This window comes from Chinchilla lanigera, unplaced genomic scaffold (genome assembly GCF_000276665.1).
Source record: "Chinchilla lanigera isolate Chin_1 unplaced genomic scaffold, ChiLan1.0 scaffold00083, whole genome shotgun sequence".
Classification (NCBI taxonomy): domain Eukaryota; kingdom Metazoa; phylum Chordata; class Mammalia; order Rodentia; family Chinchillidae; genus Chinchilla; species Chinchilla lanigera.
In genome coordinates, this window is record NW_004955484.1 from 8,930,030 (window position 1) to 8,950,544 (window position 20,515).

General features: G+C 46.9%; 1 protein-coding gene across 1 annotated transcript in view; it reads left to right on the top strand.

Annotated features, from left to right (window-relative positions):
• Positions 1-20,515, top strand: part of Ranbp10 (RAN binding protein 10) — a 70,774-nt gene that overhangs the window by 40,681 nt on the left and 9,578 nt on the right. Inside the window, exons 4-6 of the mRNA XM_005403623.2 lie at positions 11,378-11,545; positions 16,559-16,581; positions 18,890-19,074. Coding sequence (XP_005403680.1) covers positions 11,378-11,545; positions 16,559-16,581; positions 18,890-19,074 — 376 coding nt within the window. The remainder of the gene's footprint in view (positions 1-11,377; positions 11,546-16,558; positions 16,582-18,889; positions 19,075-20,515) is intronic.

A 20,515-nucleotide genomic window follows, 5' to 3' on the forward strand; every position in this document is an offset into this window, starting at 1 on the left:
AAATAAAAGGTGAGAGGTAAGGGGATGACTGGAGATGAGCACAGTGCAAAGGCCCTCAATTGTCTCCAAGTTTTTTGTTTCCTTTCTTTTCTTTTCTTTTTTCTTTTCTTTCTTTTTTTTTTTTTTTTTTCCCTGAGACAAGGTCTTGCTATAGGCTGGACTTGAACTCATGACAATCCTCCTGCCTCAGCAAACCCTGCCCCCCATGCTGGTATTATAGGCAAATGCCACCATTCCCAGCCTCAGTCTCCAGTATTGAAGAAAAACAAAAATAAATAAAACTAGAACACAAAAAACCATCTCAGTGGAAAATGAGGAAAAAACCAAACCCATCTCTAGAAGAGAGCTGCTAAGTCCTGGGAACCAAGGTTGTGCCTCAGTTTCTCAGGACAGTGCTCATCTGTAGCCTGGTTCAGGATGGATGACAGATCCAGCTTGTCTTAGAGGACCTGGGGTGTAGGCAGGCAGTCTGCCAGATGAGCCGGATGCTATCTGAGCCTTGCCCTGGCCAGCTTCAACTGGACCGACCTGGCTGCCCCTGGGGGTCTCCTGGTCATCAGGAAGTACACAGAGCCTGGGGAAGGACCCTTTCTTTGCAGGTGCTGGCTATATTATTCCTCACCCTGTGCATGGCTTCAGATTTTCACTTGGGCTCTGTCTCAGTAGGGGGCCTTAGAGCCTTTGGGGAGGTATACCCCACCTGGTGTCAGCCCCTGGTATCAGAGGCAGCCTTTTTCACCTGACCTCTTTCCATGGCTTCCATGCAAAGCTACCATGGAGAGAAGAGACTCTGCACCCAGGGCATCACCTGTCCCTCCTGCCTGCAGCTGCCAGAGGCACAGGATTCAGGTTTCCTTGATCCTGCTCATTGGCCCAGTATTCTAAAAGCTCAGGCTAACAGCCATGGGAATGCCATGACAAGGGCAGTTTCTGCTACTCTACAGCATTTGTTTAGTGAAAAAAAAATCTCTTCTGCTTCCCCATTATCCATCATTGAGCTGCTCTGGGGAGTGAGCCTGACAAGATTTTTTTTTTTGTTCTCCCCTTCCCTCCTTTTCTTTCCCCTCCCCTCTTTTCCCCTTCCTTCCTTCTTTCTTCACTACTGAGGCTTGACTCCAAGGAGTGTTGAGCTATACCCCCATTCCTTTTTACTTATTTATTTTTTAATCTTGAGAAAGGGTTTTGCTAAGTTGCCCAGATGGGACTCAAACTTACGATCCTTTGCCGTAGCTTCCGAGCAGCTAGGATACAGGCGTGGATCACCACATCTGGCACCTGTCAGGTCTTTTGCATCTCTCAGCAGGATTTCTGGAGAGGCATGGCTTGGCATGAGTGGGCATCCTTGTGGAATGCTCTACTACATAACATATTGTCTTTCTTGATAGCAGCCCTGGGCTTAGGAAACTCGTTGGTCAACCAGCTTGACAACTTCCCTTCCGTAAACTTTAGAGTGATGTTCTGAGAGCTATTGGGCATGGCCCTTCAATTCTGCCAAATGCTGCATGGACCAGGAGGACTGCCTGGAAACTGGAGACAAGCAAGAGCAGAGCAGGTCTGCAACTGCTGTTCATGGGTTTTCAGGCTATTCATTGAGAAAAGTGAGTAGTGACCAGCTTCATCCCTGCCTCCTCCCTCATAGCAGAAGGAAGCAGGAGTACAGAGTGCCCATGTGTGACCACTGAGCTGGTATTCAAGATGGCAGGGCTGGGCTGGAGATAACCCATTGGTAGAGTACGTTGCCTGGCACACACAAGTTCCTGGGTTCCATCCCCAGCAAACACAAAATAAGATGGTGAGAGAAGGGAGCCTTGCTGAGTATTTACGTTCCATGGACATTCTCATTTAATCTTCCTGGGCCTAAAAGAGAAGTTCAGCTGAGAGAACTGAGGGCCTAAGTGATAGAAGAGTTCAAACTTAGTGAAACAGAAAGGCTCACTTGAGCCCAAGAGTGGAAGACCAGCCGGGGCAACATAGAGTGACCCTGTCACCACACAAACAAGCTAAATTCAAATCTCTCTAACCCCAAAGTCCAGTGGTTTGGTGGCCAGTACTCAAGCTGGCTTCACAGATGAGACATGGGCTGGCCCTTTTGTGCTGGCTAACCTCAGGCCTGGATCAGAATCTAGTGGGCAGCTGCTGCCACCTTAGTCTCTTTCCATGATTCTGGGCTAATGTGCTGATGATGTAGTGCGGCGTTTGAGTTCCTCTGCATTCCTCGTAGCCTAGACTGAGGCCCTTGATGTGCACGGGCAGATGGGAATGGCATGAGTGGGCTCCTGGAGGAGTTGTACTGGAATCCCTGGAGCCCTATGGGAACTCTTCTACCTCCAGTGTAACCAGGGGTGGCATTTGGGAGTGCCAAGATGACAAACCATTTCTTCAGCCACCCCCACATTCTGTGTTGGGTTTTCTCACCTGAGTGATACAGGGGAAATGGGTGGAATCACAGCGTGTGAGCTGGCTCACTTGGGCTGTCTGGGGCCTCTTACCTCCTAGCCAGACTGTAGCTTGCTTGGCTTCTTGCATCACTGGCCTCTGATAAGTGCCTGACGTGGCAGGGGTGGTCTTTTCTGTGTGGGTGCCTGGGTGCCTGCCCATTGTTTCTCTTTGGGAATGACAGGTCTCTCCAAGTCTCTTTGGGGAGGGAAGAATGGTGAGTGGGGCGGGACTGTCAGTCAAAGTGTTGTCCCTGTCATGTAGCCCCCAGCCATCTTTCTGACTCAGAGGCCACTGGACAGGACTCCCAGCAGACCCAACCCAAACAGCATTGCCTGCTTGTTTTTTGGCCTTCTGTCCTGTTGCCCTCTGTGACAGCTCTCACTTCCAGGCACGTCCCCAACTTCCCACCGCGCTTACCCACAGAGGGGCAAGTGCTCATGCTGCTGGCTTCGTGGAAGGAGTGGGAAGGGGCTGTCCTGTTCTGAAGCAAAGGGTGGTAGTGCTGGAGGGGGCCATACTCTAGCATAGCTGCTAGACCCATTAAGGGGGACTTAGAGCCATCGGTTCTTCTCTAGCTGTTAGAGATGTTTGTGCCTCCTGCTGTGTTTCCTAGAAGAGGCAGTTTAGACCCAGAGAAGTTAAATGACTTGATAGGGGGAGGGTGGGACCAGCTCTGTAATCTGGCTGTAGGCCTCTTTCTAGGGCCTAGAAGTGACTTCAGTTTTCATCTCTTAGTTGCGGGCACAATGCAGAGAGACTTTTTTTTCTTAAGAAAATTGAGCTGGGTATAGTGACATATACCTGTGATTCTAGCTGCTGGGTAGGCAGAGACTGGAGAGTTGCAAGTTCGAACCTAGCCTGGGCAACTTAGTGAAACCCAGTCTCAAAATAAAATATACAATGAAATGAAAAGAAATGATGAAAAGCAAAGAAAAATGGGCTACAAATGTAGCTCAGCACTCCCTGGTCTTAATCCTCGGTACTGCCAAAAAAGAAAAAAAAAAAAAGACAACAAAACTCAAAGCCAAGTCCAGGGTTGCCCACCATCGGTGTTTCACAACATGGTCAAAACCATTGACTACTGGGGATATAGCTCAGTAGCACAAGTGCTTGCCTGGCAAGCACAAGGTCCTGAGTTCAATTCCTGGTACAAAAAAAAAAAAAGAACCACAGAAAACCATTGACTATTTTGTGTCCAGACTTCTCGGAGCCCTTGACCACATTTCTTTCTTCAACAAACATGTCTTGAGCATCTACGTGAGCCAGGTATATGCAAGGTGGACAGAGATGCTTGCTTGTGGTCCTTTTAATCAGAGAGCTTTGTATCAAAGAAGAGAAACCCATCTTTGACCAGCTTGGTCCCAGACCTCAGGAAGGGCAAACAGGTACCAGGACTCAGTGACCCAAATGCCATCTGGGAATCTTATTTTCTATCTCTTTCCTCTGATTTCTATTTATTAGCTTTTGTCCCTCAAACTGGCTTTCTGTTTGAGGTTGGCATAGTGGCAACAAGGAACTTTTGCTTTCCTCCCAGCTACCTCAGGAAAGTCCTGGAAAGTCTTCTGATTGTTCCAGCGTGATTCACTTGGCTCTAGAGGAAAGAATTACCTTGATCAGCAGCCCCCACTGGAGCTACAGGGTTGGTACAGGGAGGGGGTATTTTTTTAAGAGAAGATGAGTGCTATTCCCCCAAAGATAAGGAGTGGGACAGACAAATTGTAGTTCACCCTGTTCCCCTATGCTGTTTTGTTCTTGCAGCTTTGGGTAAAGGAGGGGCCAGAGGGTACCCAGTCCCCTTTAAAAGTTATAGAACCCAGCCAGACATGAATAGAGAATAGTGTTGATGAAGTCAGTCAGGCCTAAATATGTCCTAAATCTTTGGAGGGGTCACCTGAAGTTTTTTCTGATGGACCCCAGTTTTGAGTTCCTACCCAGGCTGTTCTGTTACAGCAGCTGCTTTCCTGTCCGACATTAAAAGGCAAGCAGGCTTTCAGAAGTGCTACCTGCTCCTACACTGTTCCCCTTCCTAGGAAGTTAGGGAGCTCACTGAGCATCTGTGTCATCTTAGAGCAATAGTACTGTGGTCAGGACCAAACTACACAGGCCTTTCAGGTACCAAGGGCTGCAGGGTTTCTTTCTCACAGAGGTCAGCATGCCCCTGAGGACCTTAGGCTGAGACCAACAGACCTGTAGAAAATGTGGAACAATTCCTCTAGTGCATGCAAGGGGGTGCATAGCAGCTCCTGTCTACTGTGTAACTTCTACGGCCTGGGGAGAGGGATTATGGAGGGCAGCAGGACTGAATCTGTTTAGGCAACTGTGTGTCCTTTAGTGTCTCTTTGGCTCTAGGATGTGATTGTTCTGTCCTTTCCAGCCCTTGGCTACCATGAAATTTTCTCCTAAAGGAAAAACAAAAAGCCATTGTATCAGGCCAACACAGTAGGAAAATCCTCCAGTGACTTCACTTGGAGATTTCTGTGCCCACCACTGTTTGTTTAATGAGTGTTCCCCACTGCATCCTTTCTGCATCTGAGACAGAGCCACAAAGGGCCTGGACCTGCCAGCATCTCACCTGTTTTATATAGTCATCCACCTACTTGATATCTAAGAAGATACTTCAAACCTAACATCTCTGAAGGCTTGCTTTCTGCCCATTTTCTCAGACATTTACTGGGAAATGGTGCCACCACTTCCTCAGGCAAGACCTGGGCACCACCCTCGCTACTCTCATACCCTTAGCACCCACACCATCCCAGCCCAGTCACTCCAATCCAGCCCCACTGGCTTTCTGTTTCTTAGCTGAGCTAGTTCCCATCACCCCAGAGGTCTACCAAACAGACCTCTGCTCAGAGGTGAGCCCCTCAGCAAGGATTAAACCAGTGATAGAAGTTTCAGTGATTGAGCCACACATGCCATAGGTTCGCCACCACTGGATTAACCTACCATCCTGATCAGTCCCCATGCACTCCCATTTCTAGCCCTTCATCTAGCTTTGTTTCCTTTATAGCACATTTTATCTACCAGGTGTTTCTTGTCTGCCTGTTTGTTTACTTACATGTAATCTGTCCTCTCTATTCCTGTCACACTTCCCACCTGCACTTTGCAACCTCCTAGGAATGCACCTTTGTTGATTATTTGCTATTTGCTGGTCAGGGGATGGGAAAGGTCATAAAGTGGCCATAAACCATGGTGCTGCAGCCGCCACTGTTCCTGGGAAAATGTACATTTTGTTAACTCCAGACTGCTTTCTCCACACACAGTCATATACACATACTCATCTGGTGGGTCCACACCTTACATATACACATAAGCTCCTTTTTGGGGTTGGGGGAGTGCTGAGAATCAAACTCAGGAGCTTTTGCTTGCCAGGCAGGTGCTGTGCCGCTGAGCCATCTCCCCAGCCCCACACATAAGCTCTTGTCTTTGGAGAAAATATTGACCATAAGATGATGGGTTTGATCAGAAATACGTTACAGTTCTGTGATATTTTGGGAAAGCTTTTTTCCCCGTCAGTACTGAGGATTTAAGCCAGGGCTTTGTGCATGCTAGCCAAGTGCCCTACCACTCACTTCCCTAGCCCTTGAAACAGTTTTTAACTGCAGAGCACTTGGAGGAGCTAGAGACGGGGAGTTGAGATATTGTTTTACAACACTGACAATTATGTTCTTGGTAGCTTTGAAGCTTCTTTTGTGGCTACAGAATATTTTTTTCTTTTATTTCTTATAGCTGCTGTAACTACACTAGTACCTTGAAGTAAGTATCTTACAACTCTGGAGAACAGAAGTTGTAATATCAAGGTATGGGCGGGGCTATGTTCTTTTTGGTGCTCTAGGGCAGAATCTAATTCCTTGCCTTTTCTAGCTTCTAGATACTATTTACATTCCTTGACTCATAGATCCTTTTTCTATCTTGAAAGCTAGTAGTATGGCATCTTCCATTTTACAAGACCCTTATGATTATATTAGGTAATTCTGGATAACCCAGGATAGTCTCCCCATTTCAAGAGCTTTAATTTAATAACTTCAGTAAAACCCCTTTTACCACAAGGGGTAGAAAACATGGTGCTGGGATTGGGCTGTGGACGTCTTTAGGGGTACTTAGCCTATTTGAGATATTATTTTCTTCCCTTGCACAAATCTGTATAAATTGATAAATAAGCTTTATTTTTCTTTTTTTTTCTTTTGGTCTCTTTGAGACAGGGTCTTGCTATGCAGTTCAGGCCAGCCTTGAGCTCACTTTGTAGCCAATGCTGGTCTCAACCTCACAACGATCCACCTGCTTCAGCCTTCGAGTGCTAGGATTATGGGCATGCACCACCATGCCCAGCGATAAATATGCTTTTAGCAAGCTCTTCATTCAGTTCTTTAAATTTAAAATCTGTATTTATCACTGTACTTACATAGTTAAAAATCTAAAATTCTATGTTAGTATTATCAAAATAATCATATAGTTTATTTTTAAAGAAAAGTATTCAAGATATTTACATTTTTATTTAAGGTCTTTGCACATTTAGGCATCTGTTGTTTTGTTTTTTTGTTTTGTTTGTTTGCTTGAGGTAGGGTCTCACTACCTAGTTCAAGCTGGTAGTCCAGGTTGGTCCCAGACTCATGGCAATCCTCCTGTCTTAGCCCCCTGAGTACTGAATGACAGGCGTGTGCACCACGCCTTGTTAGTAATGGTTATTGAGTATCCCCCATTCACTGAGACAGAAGTATCTCCCAGGTACCTTTGGTCACTTGACTTAAGTAGGTAATACTTCTTTTTGGTAATTTGACTAGCTTCTAACAATCAAATGGCTAAGTTATTGTTAGGTTTTCTTGAGCATCTACTGCTTCAATCTGAGAAACTGAAAAAAGAAAACCTTCTAGTTTATGTCTTATACCTTCTGTACAGTAAAATCTGCATAAAAGATGTGAGATAAGATCATCCTCCTATGTGAAAGAGGTGGGTTTGTGACTTGCACTGGCCACCAGTGGCACATGGATACATACCACCTCTCAGACTCCTGACCTGCTGAGGAGACTGGTGATGAGGATCTTATGGCCCTTGCCCCAAGGATTTCATGGTCTTTAGTAGAAGGGGCAGGGACCACCCCAAAAACAATGGCTAGTGATTGGATAGGCCAAGTAGGATCTAATCAGTGGGCTAGGAATATGAGCTGGGTGCTAGGCAAGCACTAAAGAAAGTGATAAAAGTCCTCACAGGGCGGATACTGGGATTGAGTCATGTTGCACTGGCAAAAGGGAAGGATCTTTGGACATCACCAGGCTATTGGCCTGAGAGGGTGCATAGGAATAGCAAGCAGCCCCCCTGAAGCATTTTTGGGGGAGAGCTAAAATGGGCAGTGACTTTGCTTGGCTTTAGGGAAGATTATACATACTGGTCAAGCAGCACTGAGGAGACCCTGCCTGCCCACATTATAGTCAGTTACTGTGTTACATGTGGGAAGTCCCCATGTTCTGTTGGATGGGGAGCACTGCTGGGCTTGGTGTGGCCTGTAGGTGGATCGTGAGTCAGAGCAAGCTGGTGGGTATGCCAAGGGCCACCAAGTAGCCAGAGCCAGATGTAGAGGAATGATTGTCACCTTCCTCACTGCTGTCCAGCTACCACCCTTCATCTGTAGCCTTCCACAGATGAGGGGAACGGCAGTGCTGTCAGCTTATAAGTAGGGTTGGTCTTCAAAGCAGTACCCTGTGCCCTGGCCAGGCAGTTCCAGCATCTTAGGGGAATTGGACGCAGACCTTTATCCTTCTAAAGCCAGTCTCAAGCAGTTCTCACACTAGTTTCTTGTGATGTAGGGGAAGATGTGGGGAGAGAACAGTAAGCTCTGGGCTCTGCACCCTCCACTGAGACCTATTCAGCTTCAGCCTGTTTCCTCCGTGAGCTCTAGAGAATCTTAACCTGTGGCTTACAGGCCGAAAAGACATGAAGGTTCAGGGCACAGTACTTTGAAGGCTTGGGATGGATGCTATGATTATGAGGGGTTACTTGCGCTCAGGCAGAGTTTTGGGCCCTGTCATTCAGGCCTTCCCACTGCTTCCCTCTGCTTACAGCCTGCCCGCACCCTGTGGCCTTGCCCCACCTGGACTGACAGAGCCCACCTTCCCTTCTGAGCACTTTAGTTCTTCAAGTACCCTGTCCCACTAATCCCCATCCAGGGGAGAGCTCCTGCCCATGCTGTTTGTGAAGAAAGGGATGTGTTTAACCATGTTCCCTTGACCATGCTGTGGAAAGTTCAAGGAAACAGGCAGAAGCCAGAGAGCTGCCAGGTGGGACTGCCTTGGGAAGTAATCCCACCCTGCTCTGAGGGTTCCATTTCTATCTCAGCCAGGCACTGTAGCCCCTGTGCATCTCCTGTGTCTGTGTGGGGCCCTCCCCATGACCTTGTTCACTCATCTTCCCATATTAAATTCTGGTTGGCTTGCTGCTGCCCCTACCATTTTTGTTCTTTATGGTATCAGAGGGCCTAGTATAGCAAGCCACTTCTTTATTATGGAGCCACATTCTTAGCCTGTGAAATTGAAGTTTAGAAACATTTAAGGGCTGAGAATGTAGGTTGTGGTAGAGTACTTACCTACCATTTGGGAGGTCTTGCATTAATTCCCCAGTACTGGAGAAAATACTATTTATAATAGTATCAGAAGTGTAGTAAGCTGGGCATGGTGGTACATATTGGTAATCCCAGCACTGGGAGGCTGAGGCAAGAGGACTGTGAGTTTGAGTACAGCCTGGAAGAGACCTATCTCAAGAAAAAATAAATGAGCTGGAGTTGATGATGATGCTTTTCTGTAATTCCAACACTCAGGAAGCTGAGGCAGAAGGACTGCCACAGTTTGAAGGCTGCTTGGGCTGCATAGTCTGCATAGTGAGTTCAAGGCCAGCCTGAACAACATAGCAAGATCGTGTCTCAAAAAAAACCAAACAAACAAGCAAACAAGAAAAGGAAATAAAAAGGGCTGGGGATATAGCTCAGTGCAAAGGCCCTGGGTTCAATCTCCAATAAAACACACACACACACACACACACACACACACACACACACACACACACACACGAAAAAGAAAGAAGAAAATGACATAAAGATAAATCTGCCAAAGCATTACTGAGAGAGATTAAAGAAGATAAATATAATAATAAATTAATAATGAAGGCCAAGTGGTGATATACACCTGTAATCTCAGCACTCCAGAGAGTAAGGCAGGAGGATTGCCATGACCAACCTTCATAGCAAGACCCTGCCAAACGAAACCAAACCAAACCAGACCACACAAAACAAAACAAAACAAAACAAGACAATAATAGTTAATGAATAAAATAGAGAGTTATGTTATGTTCACAAATAACAACTTATATTGTTATGTGTATTCTCTCCAGATTAATCTACAGATTTTATACAATCCCAGTCAAAGATCTTAGAAGGCCCTTGAAAGACTGTGCTAAGAAAATGAAAAGCCATAAATTAGAAGAAAATAGCCACAAAACAAAGGGGTTCATATTAAAACACATTAAGAAATGCTTACAGTTCAATAAGATAAAAAGCTCAAGATTTGAATAGACAATTCAATAATTTTCTAATAAACAGATGGAAAATACATACCTGAAAAGATGTGTAGCATTCTTGATCATTGAGGAAATGCAAATTAAAGTCACAGTGATATTGAAATCACTGCATGAAAGAAAACAAAACAGTATAAAAATCTAAAAATTAAAAAAACAAAAGAGTAAGCAAACAAACTATTGTATATCTGCTAAAATAGCTAAAAGAAGGACAAAAACCAAAACTCAGCAACTGAGCGTATCTACTGCTTTTGAGGATACGGAACTCATACAATACTAGTGGAAATACTGATAGCACAGCCACTTTGTAATACACTTTGGCAGTTTCTTATCAGGTTAAACATACATTTGTCTTATGACCAGCAATAACACTTCTAAGTATACTGTACATAGTATTTACCCAAGAGAAATGAAAACATATGTCTGCACAAAGACCTCTTTGTAAATATTTGTTGCTTTATTCCTAATAGCCAAAAATTGGAAACAAATGTCATCCACTGGTGAGTGGATAGACAAATGATGTAATCATGAGATGGAGTACTACTTAGCAACAAAAGAGGTGAAGTATGAATAAACGTATCAACATGAGGAATCTCAAATGCATTATGCTAAGTGCAGAAAGCTATATTCTGTGATTTTGCTTTTATGAGGTTCTGAAAAAGACAAAACCATAGAAACAAATCAAATCAGTAGCCATTGGAAGCAACTAGCAGTGAGTAGAGTGGGTCAAATATAAAAGGGCATGAGGGAATAAATTTGGAATGACGGAGGTATTCTGTTGCAACTGGTATATACATTTGTTAAAGCTCATTTGAACTGTACTGTTACAAAGGAAGACTCTTATGATAGGCAGGTTATTCCTCAGTCTAAAAAACATTTTATCAACCCACCATGGCAGACATCTGGGGTCCATTCCAGGCTCCTGTCTTTCATAAGGCTCCCCTGACTGCATCCTTGTTATATCACCTGGCAAGTCCCTTCAAGGGTTTGGTCCCCAGTATCCACAGCTTGGGCCGATTCCTCAGTGAAACAGCTTTAGCTCCTCAGGGTGGCAACCTGGTGGACTCACTGCCAGAATGTGTGTTTGGCACAGCCAGACCCTGGCCATACCTGCCTTGGTCAGTGGCCACAAGGGCTGGCTAAGACTGAGGCAGCCTGGGAAGAGGGACTGAGACCTGTGAGGTGGTGTTCTCTGTCTGTGTTGTCCCTTTCTCAGTTATGTCTTCTCGGGGCTGGGGATTTAGCTCAGCGGCAAAGCGCCTGCCCGGCAAGCGCAAGGTCGTGAGTTCGGTTCCCGGTGCTGGAGAAAAGCCAAAAAAAAAAAAAAAATTAATCCTTCAGTTATGTCTTCTCAGCTATTGCTGCTGTGTTTCCCCGACAGGTTGGGACAAACATTCCTATGGTTACCATGGTGATGATGGGCATTCCTTCTGTTCCTCGGGGACTGGCCAACCCTATGGTCCCACATTCACCACGGGAGATGTGATTGGCTGCTGTGTCAACCTCATCAATGGCACCTGTTTCTACACAAAGAATGGCCACAGCCTTGGTAGGTACATAGGGGACCTTGGGGGGTCTTTCCTGTGGAGCCACTTTGGTTAATGAGAGGCTCAAAGGTAGACCTTGCAGTCAAAGCAGTGTCATGGAGCCTTTGCTGTGCTCTGTGAACTGTAACTACGTCCAGCCATTAGAGCCCCATGAAGGCCAGCGGGGACATGCCCTTTGTTCAACTGTTAATTCAGCAGCATTTATTAAGCCCAGGATGGGAACCGAGAGTGCACAGTGATCTGGTCATGATCCTGGCCTTTGTGGCACTTGTTGAGCAGGGTTTGGCACTGGATGAGAAGTTTATATAGTGTCAGTGGTGGAGGTTTGCCTGCCTGTGACCTGGCCTAGACTTTGGCCAGCATGTTTGCTCCTCAAGGTGGTGGTTGCTGTGGAGCAACAGAGAGGGCTGTACTAGTGCAGGAGATAAAAGCTACAGTGAAGGCTGTATAGTATAAGAGGGAGACAGGCAGGAGGCAGATGGAGACAGACTCCTCTGGGCTGTTCTTGATTACCAGGCAGCAGCCTGGGCAGAGTTAACATAGAAAAAGTCTTTTTCAGTGAAATCATGATAGGGAGGCGAATGGACTGGAGGGAAAGGCAAGGGAAAGAGACAGGTGGCCTAGGTAAGCCAGTGGTGATCTGTGTGGAAGTGGGTATCAAGCCTGAGAAAGGCCCAGAGCAGCCCAGCAGGGCTCACAGAAGAGGTCTATCTGCCAGGACAGGCAAGAAGTTGGCTGGACTAGGTACTGCTAACCAGGAAAAGGAACATAGGGGGATGGCAGTCAGTGGGGAAAAGGGGGCCTGAAGGATTCTTGGGAGGAGCCACTCTGTACATGTGTGGACACCTAGGATTAGAACTTGGGACAGAGAGAATTTGGGTATTTTGAACCCTTGCCCTGCTCGGTGCTGGCATCCCTACACTGGCCCAACGTGGTTCCTAACCACTGGGATTGCCTGACTAGGTTTGCAGGCATCTCTGATCTGGCCACCCCTAGTTCTTCCAGAATGGTATAATGAGAAGACTGGCAGTACTGTTTGAGCCAGGCTGCCAGGCCTTGCAGGAAAAGGGAGCTGAATATTTTATTACCCACATGACTGTTTCCCTTGCCTTAAGAAAGTGGCTGCCATTCCCCAAAATCCCTCTGTGGCTTCTCCAGGAAATGACCCAGCTAGGATCAGGAGAGCAGGAATTGGGTTTGTTGGTGACTCATGATCCAGTAGCCAGCATTCTTCACCAATGCAGTTGGATGCCACAGCCCTGACTATAGATGCCGAATTGCCCTGGGTGTACATGTGAGGAAACCTCATGAAACTGACAGCTACCTCGCTGCAGTTGTTGTTGTCCAGCTGGTGAGGAGCTCATAGCTGGAGGCTGGGCCCAAGGTCTCGAGAGCTTTTGGTTCTCAGCTCTGCTCTCTGACTCCAGTTATTTTCTGGTTCTGGATTTCTCTGCTGTGAGAGTTCTAGGGGCCACCACATGGGATCTTACCCAACACCTGAGCCTCACTTCACTTGCCCTTCTGCAGTGGGTCCCAGTCCTGTCCCTTTAGCTACATGCCCTTCACATTCTTCCAGCTTGTTCCCTTCTTTTTTTGTTATTTTTGGTTTTGTTTTTTGAGACATTTTCGCTGTGTAGTGCAGGCGGCCTTGAACTCACTTACGCAGCCCAGTCTGGCCTGAAACTCACAGTGATCTTTTCGCCTCAGCCTTTGGAATCCTGGGATTACAGGTGTGCACCACCACACTCAGCTGTTCCTGTCTTGCTCAGAGAATGACATCTGCTGTGAGACACAAGGTTTGGGGAATATGCTGATGTACACTTAGTATCTGTATAGTCAGGGCCTCTTCTGGACCCTAAATGTGCTCTAGGATGAGCAAAAGCCCATGAGCTCTTTGTCAGCTAGGTCCCCAGGTTCTACAAGGAGCTCATCGCCATTTTAAAGTTGGCCCACACCCTCAGATTGTTTTTAAAAACTCCTCTCCCTGGTGAATGCTTTTTATAGACCCCATATGAGACCTCACACATGTTGCAGTTAACATTTAGTGCCTATTTTTCCAGCCTATTAAGATCGTCTATGGTCTTGCTTATTGTATCTCAAATGTTTGATGTCCTTTTCAGTGTTCTAATAACCTAGAATTTGATAAATATGTTTGAGTATGTCTTCATGAAGATATTGATACCAAAAAAAGATTGGAAGAGGATAAGGCAAGATTTGACCCCTTCTGTGTAGAGTTGAGCTTGTCCAGGGAGGCACTAGCCATTTAAGAGTCAGTTATGTTAGCCTGAAACTCGTGGTTTTCAATCTTGTCCACAAGAGGAATATTACTGAGACTTTTTGTTTGTTGGTGTGTGTGTGTGTGTGTGTGTGTGTGTGTGTGTGTGGTTGAGACAAGGTTGAAAGAAGGTCTCACTATCTCACTATGTAGTCTAAACTGGCCTTGAATGTACTGTGTAGTCCATACTGGCTCTGAACTCACAACCCTCCTGCCGCAGCCTTCTGAGTGCTAGAATTACTGGTATGCACCACCATCCCCAGCTTATTACTGAGACCTTACTGAAAAATGGGCTATGGCCCTTCTCTTGCATTTTCTAGATCATGAAATTTCGTGGAAAGATAGTAGAGTACTAGGTAAATGGTAAAATTTTCAATGTCCCTGTTTTCAGAAGCCATCTTATCAATAATGTGCTTCAGTATCTAACCCTGCTCCTTTCCTTTGCCTATTATAGCACTTGCTCTGTGTCCATCATTTAGTTGACTATGTAATTTTTAGTCACATGTCATCTCTTTTTCTGGAGTTTAGTACTTTGAAGGCCAGGTTTGCAGCTGTTTCCCCAGTATTGTTACTGGCCTGGCTCCTAGATTGCTCAGCAGATATTTGGTGGAAAGATGAGTGAATGAGATGACGTCTGGTCCACAAGTGGTCCATTGGCTTTCAGAATCATCCTCATGGCTCAGTGTACTCTCATAGGGTCTTCTGTTCTCAGCCTCAGTGACCTCAGACCTATGAGAATTTGCCCCAGGGTTCTTCATGTCAGCAAGTTTGGCTATCCTGTTTGGATCTGCATCTTTGCCTGGACCTTCTTCCTGTACACCAACTCAGATCTTGTCATCATAATGGCCTTGCACTGGCTCCCAGGGTCTTGCTGGCTTATCAGAAAAATACTGTCTATGGCACTCTGGGGGTTGGAATAACTTCTTTCCTCATTCTCCTAGAAACACTTCAAGACTTCCTGGGTACTGTTGGGAGGCAGGGCTAGGCAGGCCTGTTTAGGTCATTCTTTGACCACCCTATGGTCCAACTGCAGCCAACTTGTACTCACGGTTTATGAAACAGTTTTTACAGACTCAGTTTCTTCCTTGAGGCATGAGGGAGTAGTATTGCCCTTATTTTTCAGATGAGCTCAGAGAGGTTGAGTAACTTGCCCAGGGGTCACATTGAAGATAAGTGATAGAGCCTGGACTCCACTTCATCCAGGGTCCTGTGGACCTTCTCTGTGAGCCCAGGAGTAAGTAGCATCTGGCCACACTGAGATCCATGGGGCAGCTCCCAGACAGACTGGGGGGCATAGAGGGCTCCCACATTCTGTGACTGCTGACTCTGCATGTGGGACTCGGAAGTGGCCTCAAGCAGGTGGATTATGCGTTTTAAGACCTTCCTATTTTAAGGTCTTAAAATCGAGCAAAGTAGCTCTCCAAAGAAGTAAAACATCTCTCTACACCTTGGTTTTTCATCTGTAGACTAGAGTCAGACAGTGCATACCTTCTACGATTGTTTTGGGAGACCTATTGTCAGACCTCACTTGGGCTGTATTGGTAGGTTTCTGTTCCTTTTCTGAGTGAAGATTGGAAGAGACTGGGGACCCCTAAGTGGTCAGCAGTTTGAAAACCTCTTAGGCCAAAAGCCTAGGAACTCAAAAGATGATGAGATTTTATCTAAAAGATAGAGCTATGGAGCCTTGAGAGAGGCTCCATTGGGCCTGTGTCATTTCCCAATCTGATCTGGATATTCTGAGGCTCCTTTCCTAGCAGATATTGCTCAGACCTCTTCTTTGTTGTTGTTATTTTGTGGTACTGAAGATTGAATCCAAGGCCTTTGCCCTGGACTACATCGTCAACCCTTTTTTCAAAGAAGTTTTTTTTTAGCTAGAGTCTCACTAAATTGCTAAGTTGCCAGGCAGGACCCAAACTTGTGATCCATCTTCCTCAGCCTTCCAGAGTGCTAGGATTATAAGTATGTGCCACGACGCCCAGCTTCTGCTCCCATGTTTGGAGTCCCACTCCCTTCACTTCCAGTTCAGAGCAGAGGTCTTTGGAAATGTAGCCCCTTCTCTTGGCAGGAGGATTGGGAGAATACATAGACCATTGTTTACCTGGGCTTTGCTGACCTGGAGCACTCTGAATGAGTGGAGTCTAGAGATGGAAGCTGCCGGTTTCCCTGCCCGCACTTTTCTGTCACCTTAGAGATGACATTGGAGCATCTAGATTAGGAGTGTATCCAGCCTCCCATCACTTCTGACAGCACTGTGACTACTGGCAAATCATTTAACCTCTCAGGCTTACTTTCTTCATCCGTAAAATAGGATGAGAATGCCTTCTGCACAGAATTAACATGGTGACTGGATTGAGTAGTGAATGGTGCAGGATTTGATACACAAATAGGTTTCCATAAAACCTATTTGTGTTTGATATACAAATAGGTTTCCATGAGTTGGGTCAAGAGAAAGGTCAGATGTAAGTGGTCTGAGAAGATAGCTTTCTTTGGTTTAGTCCTTTCCAGCAGACTTTCCTTGAGAGGATGGAAGAGATCTGAACAGTTACCTAAGCATCTGACTTCTGTTCTGCTGCAGGCAGGGCCAGGGCCCCCAGCGAAGCAAGCCTGGGCCTAAACCTACAAGATTAAGCTAATATACCATGTTCTTGGCCACCACCTCCACCACAGGCCTGAAAAGGTAGAAGAGACCAAGGGATTGGCCTTGACTAATAGCCTGATTGCTGTTCCTTTCCTCCCACAGGTATAGCCTTCACAGACCTCCCGGTAAGTACTACCAGTGGGTCTTCCAGTGGGCTGCTGGGGGCTGTCTGGGAGGAAGGTGGTAGTACCTGTAGTGGCAGGGTGTGGAGTCTGGCCCTTTCCCCGACCAGGGATGTTTGCTGTCAACTTGAGGGTGCCAGTAGGGGATACCTGCTGGATTTCCTCTCTCTCCAGCAGCAAGTCTTGGTCTTTCTTTATGACTCTTAACAGGTGACAGAAATTTGTGACATTTTCAGAGGCAGCTGTGGGGTAGGCAGGGGTGGAATAAGGGTATCTCTGTGACATAACTGGTTTGAGCCAACTCCATGTGCTTACAGCCAGTGGACTAGGGGTGCAGAATGTAGGGAACTGCTCCTGAACTTTTAGGAAACCAGATCTGTACATACTCACCAGAGATTTCTGAGGAAAGCCAGTGCCATCAGGGACACAGACTGCCACCATTCAGGGTTCCCCTGTCTCCTCCATACATACACACTGACTAGGGAGATGAATTTCGTGGGGTTTTCTTTCTTAGAAAAGGATGGGGTTTTTAGTCTTAGTTCAGAGCTTATCCCCACCTACTATACCCAGTCCTCTACAGTGAGTCACTACAGGACTTGTCACATGCAGGGCCTCCACCCAGAATGTTGGGCTCTTGGCCCAGCTCTGTGTGCCCTGGGTGGTTCTGGAAGGAAGGAAGGTACACGCTGACTCTGATGGATCCCAGGCATCTTGTAACACCCCAGGAAATGCCCTTGTGACCTGAGGGTCCTCTGAAGCCCAACTGGGGCACCCAAGGTCATGTTTGAACCTCTTGTCTATGGATCATAGTCCTTCTTCCTTCCCACCTGGAGGCCCCAGAGAGAGGGTGTGGGCCGAGGCAAAGTGAGCACACTCAGGAGAATTCTGACCCTGGCTGGGGAAGAATCTAGTTGTGGAGACGTGATGTGTATTTACCAGGTATGAGTGTGGGCAGTATGCTGTCTAGTGCTGGAACTTGTGGGGAGTAGCCCTGTGGGCCTGATGGTCAGGCAAGGCTTGGTAGAGGAGGTGGGCCTTGCCTATAGTGTGGAAGCTGGGAGGGAAAGGAAGTAAGAGGTCTGTGGGTTCTGAGTTGATGGTAGGCTAACCCCAGTGTACCCAGGAAAGGCACTCAGAAATGACAAGTGGTGTAAGGATAGGTGGAGCAGAGACTGGGGCTGGGGGCCGGGAAGATGGTGTGCAGTGACATGTGGAGAAGGTCGGTGAGGGCAGTGGCAGTGAGAGCCACAGGAGGTGCTGAAGGGAGTGATCTCAGAAGGTGCACATAGCGGGGGAGGGATAGAAAGCCAGGAGCACACATTTCATTGGCCATAGGTCCTCTTTTGAGTAAGCTTCTGACAGGAATGAGAGCAGCCCCCTCTCTCTCCGCTATGCTAGCATCAAGGGGTGCAACTCACCTGATGCTTTGTTATGCTTTTTTCCTGCCTTCTCTCCTGTGTCTCCCTTCCTGCTGCCACATACAACTTTTTCTTCTGGTACTGAGGGTTGAACCTCACTCCTCTACCACTGAGCTACAACCCCAGCAGTTTTTATTTTTTATTTTGAGCCAGGGTCTTACTTTTTTTTTTTGGTACCAGAAATCGAACTCAGGACCTTGCCCTTGCCAGGCAGGCACTTATGCTGCTGAGCTATATCCCTGGCCCTGAGCCAGGGTCTTACTAAATTGCCCAAGCTGGCCTCAAACTTGTGATCCTCGTGCTTTAGCTTCCCCAGTAATTGGGATTACAGGCATGCACCACCATACCACGCTCTCTCATAGTGTCTCCCTCTGTCTGTCGTTCCCCTCCTTTTTGTTTTTGAGACAGGGTTTCTGCTACATAGTCCATGCTGGCTTGTAACTCATGATCCTCCTGCCTTGTCCCCAAGTGCTGGGCTGACAAGAGTTTGCCACCATGCCAAGCTCTCATACAGTTGTTTGTTTGTTTCTGTTTGCTTGGTTTTGGTTTTTTTGGCCAGGAGATCCTTGGCCCTGAATCTTTCCATGATGAACCCACTTCAGTGTACTCTGGCTGAGGTGGCCCTTGGGCTTTGGGGACACTGTGGCTTCTGATGCAGGGCAGGAAAGTGTCCATATTGAGCCTTACTTTGTTTTCTTTTGCTTTCTTCCCTCAAACTCTGGGTTATAGTGTCTCTGGTAGGGTGGTAGACACAATGTGGCTTAGCTGCTGCTGTCTCCCACCTTGCAACTCTTTTCTAGTCTTAGCACTGGCTGGCAGAAACCATGGAGGTAAAGCGAGGCTCTGCTGCCCCATTGCCCTCTGGGTTGACTGACATTCATTCTCCTCCTCAGGCCAACCTCTACCCCACCGTAGGCCTGCAGACACCTGGGGAGATTGTGGACGCAAACTTTGGGCAGCAGCCCTTCCTGTTCGACATTGAGGACTACATGCGAGAGTGGCGTGCCAAGGTCCAGGGCACTGTCCACGGCTTTCCCATCAGTGCCCGGCTTGGCGAGTGGCAGGCGGTGCTGCAGAAGTGAGTGCCACCCCCCCAGGCCTTGTGCTACTGTAGGCTACACAGTTCTACAAGCTGCTCCTATGAATCCAGAGGGAACATGCTTCTGGGAAGCGCTCCCTGGGAGATTCGGCCGCTGCCCTGTTTCCCTTTCCTCAGTGGACAGCTCCGTGCCACCCTGCAGAACTGCTCCTGGTTAAACCTCAGCCAGCTCAGAAGGTTCTTGTGTGTAAGGTCACCAGTAGGGCTGTGTTCCTCCCCCAGCTCATTTTGCAGAGGATGTTTTAGACCCCTTGTGGTCTCTTCCTCTTGTGTAGAGTTTTTCCACTATTAGGAGTAGCCATCCTGCTCATACTCTGGCCTGAGGTCACCTCACAGGGTCCCATCTAGCGAAGTGCCCTGCTTCTATGGCATCGGTGGTAGGAAGACAGTCTGCTCAAGGACCACCCTGTCTAGCTCCAGGCTGATTACTTCTTAGATTGTCACCGAAGCCAGTGTTACTGAGACTTTAGCAGTAAGCCTGGTTTGGGTCTCTTCCACTGGCTAGGTGAAGGCTGGCTCCCAAGGGTGGGGAAGGGCAGGGCTTTGCTTGGCCTGGTCATTGCCCTGCAAATGACCTTTGGGTGAGATTGGCATGTAAATGGGTCCTTTTTGGAAGGATTTATATTGAGGCAGCCCAGAGGGGCAGGGACGGTCAGATCCTTCTCATAAAGAACACTGTGGCTATCTCTTATTTCCAACCCCCAGAGTAGATGAGAAATGCTTCCACAGGGCGAAGACCGTGTCACTCCCTGTAGTCAGTCTGCTGGATGGGCAAGAGGAGAGGTGGAGCTGCCCAAGCCCTGTAGGGGAATGTCTGATAGCATCAGCTTTCAGGGCCTGGGCTCAGCACATGGGTATTTTTGTTTACATGTGTGTATCCATGTGCTTGTATGTGTACATATGCAGTATTTGCCAAAATGTGTATAATTTGTCTTCTACAGTTTCACATAGCATCATTTTATGCATATTGGGAATGGCTGGGTTATCTTAGAGACAAATTTGTCACAAGCCCTTTGGCTGGCTTCTGCTTGGAGGTCAGGTATCTTCTCTTGCTGGTGTACATAAACTTTTTCCCACATAAAGCAGTTTTCATATGTAAGAATTTTACATATATGAGATTACTTTCTTAGTGTCCTTTTAAGAAATGGAGGCCGGGTGTGGTTGCACACGCCTGTAATCCCAGCACTTGGGAGGCTGAGACAGGAGGATTGTTGTGAGCTCGAGACCAGCCTGGGCTACAAAGTGAGCTCAAGGCCAGCCTGAACTGCACAGCAAGACCCTGTCTCAAAAAGACAAAAAGAAGTGGAGTTGTTGAGTCAAAGAGAATATACATTTTAGAGACATCTGATAGTCACATGGGCTTATCTAAACCATGTTTTGCCCAAAAGTTTTACCCTTGTAGTTATTATAATATAATTAA